This window comes from Perissodus microlepis, chromosome 16, assembly GCF_051167445.1.
Source record: "Perissodus microlepis isolate ML-2025 ecotype Zambia chromosome 16, ASM5116744v1, whole genome shotgun sequence".
Classification (NCBI taxonomy): Eukaryota; Metazoa; Chordata; class Actinopteri; order Cichliformes; family Cichlidae; genus Perissodus; species Perissodus microlepis.
In genome coordinates this window covers 24,894,896-24,913,336 of record NC_140476.1, presented here as the reverse complement: position 1 = coordinate 24,913,336, position 18,441 = coordinate 24,894,896, and the positions used below count along the sequence as shown (strand labels likewise).

General features: G+C 40.3%; 1 protein-coding gene across 4 annotated transcripts in view; it reads right to left on the bottom strand.

The window, feature by feature from the left end:
* Positions 1-18,441, bottom strand: part of dgkg (diacylglycerol kinase, gamma) — a 149,333-nt gene that overhangs the window by 120,311 nt on the left and 10,581 nt on the right. For all 4 annotated transcript variants that reach the window (XM_084908675.1, XM_084908676.1, XM_084908677.1 and 1 more), the window contains exon 2: positions 3,454-3,929. In XM_084908675.1, the coding sequence (XP_084764801.1) occupies positions 3,454-3,520 (67 nt within the window). In that variant the 5' untranslated portion in view covers positions 3,521-3,929. The remainder of the gene's footprint in view (positions 1-3,453; positions 3,930-18,441) is intronic.

Sequence of the window (18,441 nt, the reverse complement as noted above, 5' to 3'; positions counted from 1 at the left end):
GGGGATACAAAAAATAAATAAACACGATACAACTCATAAATAAATTCCCAGATAAACACTCTCATCTGTAAGAAGGCGCTCTGGATCAGTTAAGCTGGTGAGTCAGCCTGTTGAAAGGGGAAAGGGACATTGCGTATTTCTCACTTTTTGATGCAAATCCTTTATACGCACACACTAAATGCCTTTGTGCAGAATACTGACCTCATCCCACGGCCATCTGTCAAATAATTAGAAAGAGCAAATGTACATGTGTGCATGAAAACCACAGGACCACCATCACCGCAACACATACACAACAGGGTGGCTGTAGCTCAGGAGGTAGAGCAGGTCACCTACTGATCGGAAGTTTGGCGGTTCGATCCCTGGCTCCTCCAGTCTGCATGTCAAGTATCCTTGGGCAAGATACTAACCCGAACTTGCTCTCCGATGGATGCATCGGAGTATGAATGTGTATGAATGTCGTTAGAAAGCACTATGTATAGATAAAGTGGGTGTGATTGGGTGAATTAGGCATGTTGTATACAGTGCTTTGAGTACTCCGTGAGAGTAAAAAAGCGCTATATAAGAATCAGTCCATTTACCATCTGCTCCAGGCCTGGTTTCACTGGTAATCTTAGGGTTATGGAAGTAAATCTGTTGGGCATCTTTCTTCGCCTTTAGACAATAATTCTGATGGCAAAAGAGCCAAAAAAGAAGAAAGAAAAAAGTGTTATGGAAGTATGGAAGTGTTTCCTATATCTGCCGTGATTAGAGTGACACAAGGAGACAAAGAGAATGAGGATACAGTCTCAGGTAACGTGAGACGTGGGTTAAAATACCCGATCTAGTGAGGAGACACAAATCCCTTTGCGGCTGTATCACAAAAGGCACAGGGGGTAAATTCTTGCCAAATTAAAATATCTTGAGCTTTTGATAACAAGAGAGCAGCCAAAAATATTTTTGATACACTATATTGTCAAAAATATTCACTCACCCATTCAAATCATTGTATTCAGCTGTTCCAATCACTTTCATGGCCACAGGTGTATAAAATCAAGTACCTAGGCATGCAGACTCTTCTACAAATATTTGTGAAAGAATGGGTCCTTCTCAAGAGCTCAGGTGATGGATGCCACCTGTGCAACAAGTCCACTCGTGAAATTTCCTCGCTACATTTTTTCTCTAAGGCAGCCAAAGTCAAAAACCCTGCTGGAGCACAGAAGCAGCAAGAAAAAAGGAGGGCTTGGAGGGTGGGTTTTTGTGTGTGTGTGTGTGTGTGTGTGTGTAGGCGGCTTCATTAATCCACTGTGCTACTTCCACATGTTAAGTTTAAGAAAGTGCATTGTTTCTAAAAACATGCAAGTTCCTCCTCTGTAATGTGTCATTAAGTTTCTTCCATGGGAATAACTCTTCCTGCCTTAAAGAGTTTATTTTCTAAATGAGTATGCAAGGATATATATGCAAATCCCCCCATCGCATCTCCAACAACTCCTTCATACATATTCACCATATCTCTGCCAAACACTAACTGTGTGCTACAGTAGGGTAAGTTGCACTGTGTGAGTAATTCACTAGACATGTCATAAACGGTTTCTAACAAAAGAATGGTGAATTTTGCAGGTTAGCCAATAAAACTCATTACCTCCCATCATGACATTTATTTAGTTAAAAAGCAGCAATAATGAGTTCAAGGATTTCAGCCATATACCAGGGTGGCATTGCCTGTGCTGTAGAGATCTTTGCATTCCTCCGTGGATATGCCTCCGCAGGCCATCATGTTACCAGCAGCATAACCTCCTCCACGGCTTCTCCAGAAACTTTCATGTCTGTCATACGTGCTCAGAGTGAATCATCAGTGAAAAGCGCATGGCATCAGTGGTGGACGTGCCAATTCGGTATTCTGTGGCGAATGCGACACAAGGCAGTGAGCACAGGGCCCACAAGAGGACATTAGGCCCTCATGAAGTCAGTTTCTGTTTTTTTGGTCTGAGATATTCACACCAGTGGCCTGCTGGAGGTAATTTTGTTGCTCTGGAAGTGCTCATCCTATTCCTCTTTGCACAAAAGAGCAGATATCAGTAACGTGATAGATGAGGACCTTCTACAGCTCAGCTACTCTAGCTCTCCTAGAGTAACCGCCTCTCCTAGAATCTCCTCCATGCTTTTGAGGCTGTGCTGGGAGACACAGCCAACTTTCTGCCAATGAAAGATACTGATGTGCCATCTAGGAGAGGTTGGACTACCAACCTAGATGGTGTCCAGGTACCGCCTCATGCTACCAGTAGTGACACTGACCCTAGGTACAGTAAATGCAAAACTAGTGGGGAAAAAACAGCCAAAAATGATAGGGAGTGAAAATTGTCAGTGGGCTCCACCTGTAAAACCATTTATGTTTTGGGGGTTGTCTCCTTGTTGCCCCTCTAGTGCACCTGTTGAAACTGAAAAACACCACTTTGTGCATCACTGTTTTAGGTACAGCTGTATATTAAATTAATAATGCAGTATTTGGAGACCATAGAGATTCAAACAGTCCTAATACCACTCCAATGACAACATCAGTGACAGCTTTAAATCAGAGCATACACAGTAAAATAGTCCTATGCATGACTTTTCTATCATCTTTAGGGGAACACCTACTATTATCACCATGAAAAGATTGGGGTTAATGGCTCTGCAATCAGCCGGTGAATCTTACATGTTGCATGCTGTTCGTGTGGGTCTATAAGACAATGACTTATGCATGATTGTGTAATTCCTCGGTGGAATAGCTTCCGTGAGAGAATCACACTCTATTCATCACTCACAATGACACGTACAATCCAGCAGGAGCAAGAAGACAGATGCTCCTTTGACTAACAAATGCAGCTGACAGTGAGGGAAGAGATAGCCACAAGGCTTATTCAGCAGGCTAATAAGTGGCAAAGAGTCATGCGATACAAATCAAGCAGGTTGAAGGGCCAGTGTTTGGATCCCTCCGATTGCTTTATGTATAAATATGACATATATATGTCTATAAAATACTGATCCCCATGTCAGCTGCTTCCTTGCCACGAGAGGTCACCACAGCAGGCTGGTCTACATGTTTGATGTGGCAGATTTTTACAACAGATGCTCTTCTTGACATAGCCCCAAAGTTGCTTTGCAATTCTAGCTAAAACAGAACCAGTACCCCTTTTCTCACCACTGGAGGCAGTATTTAAACGCATGCATGCATACATCACTTAACTGTAAATATACATAATTTGAAATGTTGTGCACATTATCATAAATAAACATCTAATTATCTAATTAAAAATAGGCTTAAGCTGCTGGAGGATTGCATGATTTGGATTGGCAAACAAAGCTTTTGAGTAACATCTAATGCATACATGAATGTGCTATACACAAATGGAGACACATACAGACAAACCTCATTATATGTACCTAAATCTGCCATGCAAACAAATCTCCGGACCAAGTCACATGGGTACTCACATTCACTGTACTGCTGCAGCTGGCTAAACTCAGCCGGGCTCAGACACACCCAGCTACTGTCTCCCATGCTGCCTGAAGCCAGGGGCTGGGCTCTTGGTGTCAGTCCACGAGTGCTGCAGTGGGAACTGATGGCTATCCTTCGGTCACGTTGTGTAAAAAGACTGAGAAGAAGAGGTTTTGGGATGTCATCGCTCCTACTTTACGAGAACCATAGGAGTGAAAGCTGAAAAAACTGAGGCCACATGAACAGTGGGGGAGGAAAGACGATGTTTATATTTCTCTCCCTGGATATTTAATTTGTCCCTTTGAATCACAAAATAAAATAGCATAGGATTTTAGTCTACTCGATCCAGTTCAGCCCCTGAAGCAATGAGACCAATGGGAAGTCTGTCCACAAAGGCTGCTAACTGATCCTGATCACCGGAAGATGGCACAAGTTTTCTCAGCATGTCCACATCAAAAATCCCTTTTTTGTCCTGGAGAAAGAGAGAGGGAGAGGAAAAAGAGAGAAAAGAGAAACAAATTTATTGAGTTGATCATCAGGCTTCTCTGATTCGATATGAAATATGTAGATAGCCTCATGTTAGCAGGCACAACGGAGAAATGAATGGGAGGAGGGAAAGAAGCAACAAGTATGAACAAAAAACAATTTATAAAAGTGAGGGACGGACAGCTGAGGGAAATGCTGCAAAATTAAACCACCAGTCTGCCTTTAAAGTTTCCTATTTGTGACAAATGTATTACTTTTCTACAGCTGACCTGGGAAATTTGAAACGATGCAGATACATTTTTGGAGCCTTTTGTCTTCTGAACATTTCCCGTGGGAAATACATTGTAAGTGCATGACAAGAAAAGTCCCTGTAGACTCAAGCAGCTCATTTTTTAATGCTGGAATCATATTGTTAACATTATGTTTGCAAAGCTCTGCCCAACCTGAGCTTTGTTGTTTTGTCACATTACAGTTGTTATTATATACTAGTATAGCCATTTAATACAGAATCATTTGCTCTGTGATTTTCAGCATGATGACAATTAAACTACTAAAATGGATACATGTGACGTGACAGTGCAATTTGTGTACAACTGAACAACACCATGGTCTTATTTTAAAGGTTCACTTGCTGATAATCAACTAGTTCCACTTCTTAGTGTTCACTACTTCAGCACTGGACCTGCTATAAACGTGGTTTTCATCCCCTATGACCTGCAGCATGTTTGTAACAGGGTTTTGGTCACTTTAGACCTAACACTGGATTTTGAAGCTATTTTCATAGCAATTTTATTGTTCCATAAGTCTAAAAATTATGATTGGTACTTGTGTAAAACTGCATGTGCTTCAAGGTAGTGATTTAAAACATTTTTAACATTAAAAGAGCTGGCATATGAGCCCTTCTTAAAGTAAATGGTAAATGGACAGGTTCTTATATAGCACTTTTCTACTCTCACTGAGCACTTAAAGCACTTTATACAACTCGCGCATTCACCCATTCACACAAGCACTTTATCGAAGGTTTTTTTGAGTAGGTGACCCGCTCTACTACCTGAGCTACAGCCACCCCAAAAGCTTTCTATTTCTTCAAGTGGCCACGCATAGTATAGCAAAACAAAAAACAAAAAAACAGTTCTATTTGTTTACTCCTTTTTTAGCATCTTGTTTTTATTTCATGTGTATTTTATTAATGTTAATAGTAACATTAGAAAGCACAGGTGTGTTCTGTAACATGAATGATGGCTGCATTCCACTTAGCGGAGCTCACTAGAATGGCGTACAACCACCTCTGCTTTCTATCATACTTTCGTAAAGTCTGCTGAGAAAAAGTCTTTTCACTGATGGAACCATCTGAAACTTTACCAGAAGCTCAAAGCACGAGGTAAAACTTGGAGGTCTCCAGTGTAAAAGTGTAAAAAACAAAAGGAGATATTATCCATCTTGGCTCCTGGAAGAATCTGTGCTTGTGCTTTTTGTGTAAATTAGAAATGAGAGGATTTATTTGACTGATGTTGGAGTACACGTAGTTCCAAAAGAGAAGAGATAAAAGCACGGGTGACTAACTCTAATTTACCGAGGGAATAACAAGAGCTTATTTTTAGAAATGATTCTCAACTGAATGAAATATGGCTAGAAAACGTTTGTAATTTGTAACCCTTCAAAGCTCTGATTAGCATAAAAGCACTTGGGATTCTAGCCATTGCTTCACATCTGAGCCAGTTGGAGACACCGCGAGCTACTGAGAGAGAATGCACTTGGAATTACTATAATATTTGGACTTTAGGGTGCTAAACATTTACTACACGGGTAATGCTCAAGTCAAACAACAGAGGTAAAAATGCATAGTTAAATAACATAAAAATACAGCTCAGCACAGCTGTGTTTTTATGTTATTCACTTGTTTATATCAAAACAATAGTTACACTGTAAATATGTCACTGATGTGATTTGTATGCTGTATGCTCTCACACAATTCTTGTGTGTGTGTAATGTCACTAAAAACCTCCCTGTTATTGCTTTGGTTTCTAGCAGATTGCTTCGGTCACCACTAGTCTGTATGAAAAATGCTGTCAAATACTGGTGTGAGATGGTATAGGTGGGCTGACAAGTATGAAAATGGTTGGTGACCCTGAAAGGCAAAAGTCAGGTCTGAGTTGCCATCAAAGCCAGGACTGAGGAAACATGCGTAAGCTAAACATATATATATATGATTTATGCATGTTTACTTAGCTAAATGTAGTTTTTATCTTATCTAAATTTATAGCGAGCATACTTACCAAATCATAGATGAAAACATAAATGTAATGTAGGATTGCAACACATAGGCTACTGGTTTTGGAATTAAGCTGTTTCATGTCTGTATTTGCATTTTTGTGAATGAGTCAGTGCTAAAAGACTGATTTGATTAGTAACCCAGTGACTCTAAATAGCAGAGCTTTTACAGTTTAAACCCAGCTTCTTTGTAGATAATGTAATAGCCATGCATCATTAAACTGCATACATGGCACGCCTAATGAATTTCAGAAAACTTGACCTCAAATCTTGATCTTGATATTGAGGTCACCAGGATTTGAATTAGTCCTGGAAAATTGCATTTCACCTTGTTCTCAAGTTATTGTGTTCACAAGATTTTCAGAAAACATGACTTTGGACCTTGACGTTGAGGTCAAGATCACTGAGATTTGAACTTACCAAAGATTTTCAGTAGATGCATCTATGGTATCGATTTAAAAATTCAATGTGGTCTCGTGTTTGCAAACATAAAAATGCAAATGTTCATCATGTATTCCCTGCTGTTGCAACCAGGTGAAATATCACTGAAACATAATAGTTTTTGTCAATAATCACCTTATAGCAATACTGTGAGTCAGTACTCTATTTTCTTTATATATTTTATACATTCCTTTATCTAAACATTTAAACATTAAATTACAGGGTAAAAATACAAAATAAATAGCTAAACACCAGAAATGATATAACCAGAAATTATTATAAACACACCACAAAATAAAAATGTGACATGCACTGTATGTATGTATATTATAATATTCAGGATACTTAAAAGTTTGCACTGAAAATCAAACAGTAAAACATTTATTCGTATGAATATTTGCTTTGCTGCCCCTTATATTACCTTATCTTAGTTTTGTGTTTCAGTCAGAAATACCTTCTGCCAAAAAGCCCTAAAGGAATACTTCCCAGAAAAAATCCAGTGGGCATAACCTGCACCCCCAGCAGTACATAGTGTATACTTTAAACACCTCTGCTGCTTTTAGGAGGTTTTGTTTGCAGAAGCAACACAAGGCCTTTTTAATTTCGCTCGGGTTTTACAGAAAGGACTCTTCAGTCCAAACATTATCACAGGGAAACAGTGTCATGCTTTATTCCTTAATATTCTCCCTTCGTCCTCTATCAGGTGCTCGCCTCACTCCCGGACTACATGCGAAAACAGCCAGCAGCATGCTGTAACAGGCTGTGCATGTTTACTGATGTTACTAATGGGAAGGGAACAAAGGGGAGGTCTATATGTACATGCTGTGAATGCATGACTGAAAGACAGAGCACGTGCAGATCAAGAGTAGTGGGCCTCCCCCTCTGAGCAGAGAGGGATTCTGTTTTGCTCCTGAGGTTGCCTGGCAACTGTGACGTAACAGGAGTACATGACAAAGAGAGGCAAAGAGGGAAACAGAAATCACTATGGCTGCTATGACCAGATGTAACTACATGCCATGGATCGATACTGCACATGAACATATAAACCATGCAGATTGTTTACTGAACCACAAAATATCTTCAAGGATTGGTTTAACTAGTGCCTAGTCAGTCTAACTGCTGGGTGCTGATAAATACTAGTAGACAATAATTACTACTGTGTCTGTAATATAATAGTAAGCAATTGTAAGATTGACCTATATTTTAAGGGTATATAGGCATAAACCCTTAAAACTGAGGTTGCTCCCTCTACACTGCTGCTACAAAAACAAAAGTGCCAACCGTCCAAAAATATTTTCATCTCTCCTTCTTTCTTTGGCTTGTACATTTTTTCCGGTCTTCTTTGTGTTTCTTAGTTATTCCATTAACTTTTCCCTTTCTTGTTCCAACTACTTTTAGTAGTGTGCTTTTAGTTTTCTGCTTTCCTGCCTTACATAAATTAGTTAACTCTACCTGGAAATACCAGCGTAATTCTGCTTTTTATTATGTTACTGTGAATGTTTTTAGTGATTTTGAACATTAACGCGAAGCAATCAAATAACAACAAAAGAAACAATGAAGTGAGTTCACCAGTGGGAAGACGCGGTGCACTAGATGGTGGAGAATCGAATGAAAAGTAAAAGGAAAGTGACATGTCCAGCAGACTACTTTAAGGATACCAGTCTGTGTATTATGCAGAATAAAGAACATCAGAGTGCTTGTTTATTAAAGTTAGCTTGCTAATGGTAATTAATTGCTCCACAGTTGGATTTTGAATAGATAAAGTTCTGCTGGACTGAAGTGTTGGGGCTTGTTTTGGCAGTAAAAACTAGCTTTCATAACTACTGTTACCACTGTATACCCTGAAAACATATTTTATTCCATTTAAAAGTAAAAACTTAAAAAAAATGAATGTGTTTTCTGTTTTACAGAAGTTGACAGAGTGAATGCAGTTTGGGCCACCAGGTGTTTACAACTGGTAAACCATATGCAAATAATGAGCAGAGGCAACTTTACATGAAGCTTGTTGTTGCCATACTGGCTGGTTAAATGACCATTATATCTCAGCAAAGACTTTCAATACTGTTTGTGGGTGCAAATAAAAAATTTAAAAAAGAAATGAATGAATTTTACAAACTTTTGTTTGTAAAAAATTATTTTAACAAATTAACAAAATGCAATGAAATTTGATGATTCAACATCAGCTGGACTTTTAAGGCTCCATTAAAAATAAAAAAATAAAAAAATAAGACAAGGACACAAAAAGCTAATGTTGCATGAGTATCAGTTTGAGTATCAATAAAAAAGCCAGTCAAACCTCGGTGGAGTTATGGGATTTAGATCTTCATAGCAACAATTGGTCTTTTCACTCAGAGGTTTTTAATTCACAAAGTGACCTAACATACCTAGTGTAAAATCAGGAAATATACTAGGATGTGAGAGTAACATCAGTCTTTGTATATGCCTCTCTCTCAGAGAGTGATATATATATTTTTATGAAATAAAGCAAGTATTCCTGAGTCCCTCCAGTCTTTAATTCATTCTCAATAAGCCAGTCAAAACAGAGCTGAGCTGTATGAGCCTCCACATTAAAACTGTTGCCTGTGGTTTTAAAATGCGACGGTGACTCATAGAGCTTTGCAAAGAAAAATAGAAGGGATATTTACACCTCCATGCACATTATGTTCATTCTGCATGCCGGAAAAAGCAATAGCACCTTTACCAGATACATAGTTTTTTAAGTTGCATTTAGGTGGCAGACAACAAAAAGGCATTGTAGTGAAACAGGTCATCTTACACGTGGTCACCAGAGTAGGCCCATAAAGTACCATCGAAAGATGGCAGGGAAGACATACGAATGAGACATCACCACCATGGAGGTTCAGCAGGTTATCTAAGGTCACCAGAGCAGCTGTAGAGCCCCTGGAGGGACACCCTGCATGGGTTTTGGGTCTGACAAATGCACACATCCACGGACGTCTCTTTCATTTCCTCCAGTAATTTTTGGCTAGTAAGGATCAAGCTTTGTTACACTGGCTTTGTTTTCCTGATTTGCCGTATCGCCTTGTTGTTTTCCATGTGGTTTGAGACTTGTTTAATGTTCGTATGCTGCATGTTAGCTACTGTAGAATAGCAGCCTTTGACACTGTTGCCAGGTTGGTGGCACTTTAATTTGGAAGAGGCAAATATGCATGTAAACATTTAATGCTTTTAGAGTTGCATATAATTACTGTATGTCACTCTTCTGTTTATTTACACTTACAGCAGCTCTTCTGTCACTGTGGTGCTACAAAGGTCCACCAAAACTTATGGATGTGTTTTAAAGAATAGCGCAGCACATTCAGAATGTTTGGACATATGTGTGTAAGCTACATTATCATAAAATGAAAGGAACCACCCTTTAAAGCCGCATGAGGATCGCAAACTCTGCACAAACCACAAGGCGTGGGTGGTGAGACTGAACCAAAACAGTGAAGTTGTGGGCTGGACAGCTTAACAGTGAGCGGAAACTCACTATAAAGCTCAGTGAAACCAAAAGCAGCAGATATAAGAGATGATTCATTGTAAATTCAGCACTACAAGCAACATCTTCCATAATAGACTTATTTTGGTATTAGTAAAGAAATTTTCCCTATATCAAACAAATTTGTCAGCCTGCTGCACTGCATTTTTCAACTGACAGTCTGTGGTTGACAACAGTTATCTTTAGAACAGACCAGCTAGAGAGCAACATCTCCACACTGTTCTGACGTAAAGAGGTTTTAAGAGTTGAGACAAATCCACTTACTCATTGGCATGGAGACAGTCAATAATAGCTGGTTTAAAGTTATTGATCGCAATATTTTACATAATGAAAACAAAGACTATAACATGTCCTCTTTAGGTCAAAATATGGTTAATTATCAAACTTAGAGATCCGTCCACTTTCATAGACAGCTGTATTCACTGGCTGGCTGACGTTCAACTGTCCCTTACAACTTTGTTTGTTTTGGTGCCTTTTGGAACATTTTTGAAGGAATTGTGTAACAAATAATGTGACTTACTCCGTGGTGCAACCCATCCAAGCAGTTTGTGAGTCAACTCGAGTGAGTGAAATTCTAGTATTTTATTAGTCTGTTACTTATCATGTTTGCTAGCGTTGGGAACCTCTATGATTTAAACATATAATAGTTTCATTTATTTATTTGAATGACAAAATAAAGACAAGAAATACAGTCATCCAAATTCCCTCGACTAAAACTATGATAGCAGAAAGTTGAATATGTGCCGTCAAAGGAGCTTGCAAAGAAAAGCGTCTGGACTTCTTTAAGTTACTTGAAGACGTTTCACCTCTCATCCGAGAAGCTTCTTCAGTTCTAAGGTCAAATGGTGGAGAGTCCCAGATATAAACCTAGTGGGAGTATCCCCCCACAGAGGGACAAAAGGACCCCCTGATGATCCTCTAATCGCCTGCGCCAAGGTGTGAAACTGGGTGTGGGTCCCAATCAGCCAGAGTTTCGGGTGTGTTCATTGTGAAACCTGGCCCCACCTTATCATGCGAATTCCTGAGGTCAGATGGCCCAGGATGTGAGTGGGCGTTAAGGCGTCTGGGAAGGGATCTCAAAACTGGATTATAGATGGCAGAGAGTTGGTGTCGTAAACCCCCGCCTCTGTTCAAAGATGGTCGCTCACAGTGGACATAGATGGCTTCTTTCACTCCTCTTTCAAACCATCTGTCCTCTCTGTCCAAAATGTGAACATTGGCATCCTCAAAAGAGTGTCCTTTATCCTTAAGATGCAGATGGACTCCTGAGTCTTGTCCTGTGGAGGTGGCTCTTCTGTGTTGTGCCATGCGCTTGTGAAGTGGCTGTTTGGTCTCTCCAATGTAGAGGTCTGGGCATTCCTCGCTGCACTGTACAGCATACACCACATTGTTAAGTCTGTGTTTTGGCGTTTTGTCTTTCGGGTGAACCAGTTTTTGTCTGAGCGTGTTGCTGGGTCTGAAATGCACCGGGATGTCATGCTTGGAGAAAACTCTCCTAAGTTTTTCTGATACACCGGCTACATAGGGGATGACAATGTTGTTGCGTCTGTCCTTCTTATCCTCCCTCGCTGGTGTCTGGTCTTCAGTGAGGGAGGATAAGAATGCCCAGACCTCTACATTGGGGAGACCAAACAGCCACTTCACAAGCGCATGGCACAACACAGAAGAGCCACCTCCACAGGACAAGACTCAGCAGTCCATCTGCATCTTAAGGATAAAGGTCACTCTTTCGAGGATGCCAATGTTCACATTTTGGACAGAGAGGACAGATGGTTTGAAAGAGGAGTGAAAGAAGCCATCTATGTCCACTGTGAGCGACCATCTTTGAACAGAGGCGGGGGTTTACGACACCAACTCTCTGCCATCTATAATCCAGTTTTGAGATCCCTTCCCAGACGCCTTAACGCCCACTCACATCCTGGGCCATCTGACCTCAGGAATTCGCATGATAAGGTGGGGCCAGGTTTCACAATGAACACACCCGAAACTCTGGCTGATTGGGACCCACACCCAGTTTCACACCTTGGCTCAGGCGATTAGAGGATCATCAGGGGGTCCTTTTGTCCCTCTGTGGGGGGATACTCCCACTAGGTTTATATCTGGGACTCTCCACCATTTGACCTTAGAACTGAAGAAGCTTCTCGGATGAGAGGTGAAACGTCTTCAAGTAACTTAAAGAAGTCCAGACGCTTTTCTTTGCAAGCTCCTTTGACTACGATGACCTGGATGACTGAGAACCTTCACAGACATATTGAATATGTGCCATTTTATTACCGTTCAATCTGAACCCACGTACCACTCCGGTCTGATGTCTCAACATTCACTAGCAGGACATGTTCCGAGATATTAAGCATGTGGAGAGAGAAGCACTGCCAAATTAGGATAGTGATGATGAGTTCAGTGATAACACAGAAGAAGGAAGGGAGTGTAAACAGGGACATAATTATGTGCAGAGAGGACTAAATGGAGATGAGTCTGCAGGATAAAAGCAGAAGGTTGATTCATAGTCCAGTCATCAGAATTCCAACTAAGAAATTGTGAGGCAATGCACTTCAGTGTAAAACTGGAAGCCAAATGCCATGCAGCATGCTTCTGACGTCCCCACTGTAGAGGGCTAAACAGGATACTGTGGACTAGGAAGGCCCCTTCTACAGGAAGAGTGTTTTGATAGCTGAAGCTATGTTCTGAGACAAAGCATTTTTCCCTGTCCGCTGCAGGAAGCCATAGGACTGTGTGACCATATGATTAAATGGATAGAGACAGCAGCTTTTTTCTGTGTCAAACATCAGTCACTTACAGCACTGAGATAATCTTCATGATCCAAGCACTTCTAAATATAGACATCCTGTCATAACTGGGTCGGTAGATTACCAAAACACTTTAGAAACCTCACATTCTAGCTCCAGTTCACACCTGCATTATGTAGTAGCTCATACTGCAATGCTGCATTGTCTGCCTATGTTTTAATGAAACAAAGACAGACAAAGCCTATGTTTTACTGAACTGAGGATTGCGTGTTTTTGGTGCAATTCATTTCTCTAAAACTCTAAAACTGCATTTTTCCTCAGATCTACTCTGATACAAGAGCTCAGCTTATATATCAGTAGACACACTTGAATTCAACTTGTTTGTGAATGTTTATAACGGGGAAACGTTTATCATTTCCACCCACAACAGAAAGTCCTACCATTTGACAGCCTTTCAACCCCACCCAGTGAGTGAGAAAGTGATAAAGAGAAGGTGATCTTGAAGACTGAACTGCGTGAAATTTAAATGAATTTATGTGTAAGTTCAATAAGGAAGATGTGTAATCACTCTTCTGCCTGCTTTTCTAAGTGTTCAGCTGCTTTTCTGTTCTTTACAGGACTCACACTGTCAGTCTCAATACTGGCATCATTACTCTAGTCCAATCATCTTCCAATATAACCCACCTCATCCCCAGCTCCACCTCAGTCACCTCAGCCAGAGCTCTAGTCAAGCCTCAGTCCTCATCTTCACCACCACCAGCATCTAGACTGCAGGGGGTCCTGTTCTAAATCGTATCAGTCCTGGGATTCCCGTTCTGCCGTGATGTGTGATCAGAGTCTAATTGCCACATTTATTTCTCAATCTCAATAAATAATGCTAAATTCTTCCAAGTGATCTCTCCTTATTGGACTAATTTCCACATGGAAATTACCAAGCCTGGCTCACACAGATGAAACCCACACTCCAAGTGCTCAAAGGTTACAAACGCAACCCCTGTGGGTGTTACAGAAAGACCAAATTACTGCAACAGGAGGGCTGTCATCATTAGCAAGCACGTTTTTATTTATACAGTCAGCTGAACTTTTTACCCATAAGCATCATGTGTGTCCTGTACATATTCATTCACCTATCCAAATCATCATGCTCCAATCACTTCCATGCCACAGGTGTGTCGGCATGCAGACTGCTTCTAAAAACCTTTTGCAAAAGAATGGATTGCTCTTAGGAGCCACTGAATTCTAGTTTGGTACTGTGATAGTACCAAACTAATGTTTAACAAATTCATTAAAGAAATTTCCTTGTTACTAAATATTCCACAGTCAACTGTTATTGGTATTATAACAAACCGGAACTGATTGGGAATGACAGCAAATCAGCCACAAAGTGGTAGGCCGTGTAACATCACAGAGAAGGGTCAGCAGGTGCTGAGGTGCATAGTGCATCTTTCATGTAGCGCTTTTCTACGCCACCTGAGCACTCAAACCACTTTATATTTTTTGTAGAAGCAATCACTACAGACCTCCAAACCTCATGTGGTCTTCACATTAGCTCAAGAACAGAGCTAAAGAGCTTCATGGTTTTGGCTCCGATGGCCGAGCAGCTGCATCTAAGTTTTACATCAACGGGCACAATTGAAACCGTCAGATTCAGTGTAAAGCATGCTGCTACTGGACTCTCTAGCTGGTAATATGATAGATGAGTCTGGGTTTGACAGTGGCCAGCAGAACGTGACTTGTCTGACTGCATTGTGCAGTGTAAAGTTAAGTGAAGGGGGGTTATGGTGTGGGGCTGTTTTTTAGGAGGAGTCTCCTAGTTCCATTTTGGACAACTTCATGCTCTCAACTTTGTGGGGATGGCCCCTTCCTGTTTCAACATGACTGCGCACCAGTGCACAAAACAAGTTCCATAAAGACATGGAAGAGCGAGTTTGGTGTGGAAGAACTTGACTGGCCTGCACAGACTCCTGACCTCAACACAACAGAACACCTTTGGAATGAATTAGAGCAGAAATTGCAAGCCAGGCCTTCTCATCCAAAATCAGTGTCTGACCTCACAAATGTGCTTCCGGAAGAATGGTCAAAAATTTCCATAAACATTTTCCTAAATCTTATGGAAAGCCTTCCCAGAAGGGTTGAAACTGTTATAGCTACAAAGAGTGGGCCGACATATTAAACCCCATGGATAAAGACTGGGATGGTTCTCTTATTTTAATCAGTGTTTCAAACTTAAATATGATCAATCTATCTCTATTAATGGGCTACGTACCACAAGCTGGCAGTAATTAAAATCCTAAATAATAATTTGATACTGATGACTATAATTTTTTATTACTAGACCGTGCTTGTAGGTATTAAAGATACAGTACTGCAGTGCTTTGAATCATATCTATCTAGTAGTCTCCAATTTGTTCATGGAAATGGAGATTCCATTTTACACAGTCGGGTTCCCCAAGTTCTGTGCTACGATCTATTCTGATTGTGATTGAATTATACATCCACCTTCCAATGACACTGCCTAAATAAATAAATAAAAAATTACATAGAGCCTTTAGCATACATTTTCTCCACGATGCAGATGATACCCAACTTTCTAACCATGAAGCCAGATCAGTAAGTTAAACTATGTCTTAAAGACTTAAAGACCTGGATGACCTCTAATTTCCTGCTTCTAAGTTCAAATAAAAATGAAGTGATTGTACTCAGCCTTAAAAATATAGTGTCTTATTTTTGTGTTTATATTCTATTTACCCTTTATTTGTACAGGTAGTCCCATTGAGTGTGTAACTCTGGATGGTTAGACAGGAAGGAATCTTGGAGTCATTTTTGAACAGGATATGTCCTTCAATGCGCGTATTAAACAAATATGTTTAATATTTGTAATAGCCTTAAAATTAGAAACATCCTGTCTCAGAGTAATACTGAAAAACTATTCATGCATTTATAACTTCTAGCTGGACTTAATCCTTAATTATGAGGATGTTCTAAAACCTCTGAAAAGCCTTCAGTTGATCCAAAATGCTGCAGTAACAGTACTGACAGGGACTAGAAAGAGAGACCATATTTCACCTATACCAGCTTCTCTTTACTGGCTCCCTGTCAAATCCAAAATCAAATTTAAAATCCTTCTCATCACATGCAAGGTCTTGAATAATCAGGCCCAAGACCTCATAGTACTGTATCACCCCGAGAGAGCACTTTGCTTTCAGACTGCTGGTTTAATTGTGGTCTCTGGGGTATGTAAAGGTAAACTGGGAGGCAGAGCCTTCAGCTTTAAGGTCCCTCTTCTGTGGAGCCATCTTACAGTTTGGATTCAGCAGACAGACACCCTCTCTACTTTTAAGAATAGGCTTAATCCTATCCTCTTTGACAAAGCATAGACGAAGGAAGTTTTTCCTTCCCACAGTCTTCAAAGCACTTACTAATGGGGGGTCATCTGATTGTTGGGGGTTTCTCTGTTTTCTCTGTATTATTATACAATCTTTACCTTATAATATAAAGTCTTTTGGAGGCAACGATTGTTGGGATCTGGTGATATATAAATAGAAATTAACTGAATTGAAATTTTGGCAATATAGTACATACAATTTCTAGATTTGAAGTTTTACTGCCAGTCAAATAAGCCTTTAAAATCTTTAAAGAAAACACCTTGTGTAAATAACATAACTGAGAAAAACATGACATTTAACTTGTCATAAGCAACCAGTCACAGGTCACAATAGGTAAGTTGACAGGTGTTACATTTTAAACGAAGTCTACACTACACTCATTTAATGGTTGTTCTTTATTTTCATGACTATTTAAATTTTAGATTCTCACTGAATGCATTAAAACTATGAATGAACACATATGGAATTATGTTGTAAAGTGTAAAATAACTCAAAACATGTTGTATATTCTTTAAAATAGCCAACCTTTGCTTGATGACTGCTCTGGTGACTGCTCTGGTGACTACTACTGGTAGTCACCTAAAATGGTTTTCCACAGTCTTGAAGGAGTTCCCGGAGATGCTGAGCACTTGTTGGCCATATTGCCTTTACCCTGTGGTCCATCTCATCCCAAACCATCTCCACTGGGTTCAGTTCAGGTGACTAAGCCATTTGGCGCAGCACTCCATCACTCTCCTTCTTGGTCAAATAGCCCTTACACAACCTGGAGGTGTGTTTGGGGTCATTGTACTGTTGGAAAATGAATGATGGTCCAACTAAATGCAAATTGGATGGCATGGCATGTCGCTGTAGTATGCTGTGGTAGCCATGTTGGTTCAGTGTGCCTTCAATTTTGAGGCAAGACACCATCACACCTCCTCCTCCGTGCTTGAAGATGGGAACCATGCATGTAGAGACCATCCACTCACCTTTTCTGTGTCGCACAAAGACATCAAAGGAATGTATGTGTGCAACATTTGACAAAGAATGATACATTATGTAAATGTGCGTGTGAATGAGGCTTGCAGTAGAGTAGTAAAGCACTATATAAGTATCACTTCATTTACCATTTAATTACTAAAACACATAAACAAAATTAGCCTGATATCATGTTTAAACTAGTTCCATCTTGACTCCCATCTAGAGCCAGCCTGCATGTGCTCTGACTCAGCAGGGACAATATAAAATGCAATAAATTGAGAATAATTAATTGAAAGCAACTCACAACCTCCGAAAGCCTAACTACATTATATTAATAAAGTATATTTTAAAAGAACATCTGGTGCCGGATTTTTGTGTTTTCCTCTAAATAAAAGACAATTACACAAATTGGTGACTAAAAATTCACCATAATAGAGAAAATTAAGTCCTTGGACCCCACTTTGTGTGCCCCCCTACAATGCTCGATTGAAACCCATGCCCAGTCCTGCAGCATGACAGTGAGGAACCAAGCAGTCACATTCATGCTACAGGACTGGGCACAGGTTTCAATCGAGCATTGCACACCTGCAGCAGCTCATATCTGCTGTTCAATTTGCATTTTCCTGTGTGGGTGTGTTTGTGTGTGTCTCAAATGCACATCATCAGCGCTGTCTGCACATTCAGAGCTTTCACTAAAAGAAGGAACTCTAACAGCAAGTGCACGTGGGCTGAGGTTTAATTCTTTCACCCTTGAGATGAAGTGGGGCCAGTTCTTCAGCATTAGTCACCAAAGCACTTGAATCACTTCAGTCACCTGAATCCTATGGCAGGTTTCCTCTGCTTTGATCAGACAAATTAGTGTCTCTAATGGCTCATTAGGCTTCTTGAAGTGGTCTAAGATGTTAGGGAAGATGCTTAAAGTACTTGAACACTAGAGAAGGGGCTTCAAGAGGACTGACTGATAAATGCAAATGACATTAAAGTATTTTTTAGATAGAAGAGCACTTGGGAAGAATACCGTTAACTCCCTGTTAAAATGGCCTGTATTTATATAACGCTTTACTAATCCCTAAGGACCCCAAAGCGCTTTACACATCCAGTCATCCACCCATCCACACACAGGTGATGGCAAGGTACATTGTAGCCACAGCTGCCCTGGGTCGCACTGACAGAGGCGAGGCTGCCGGACAC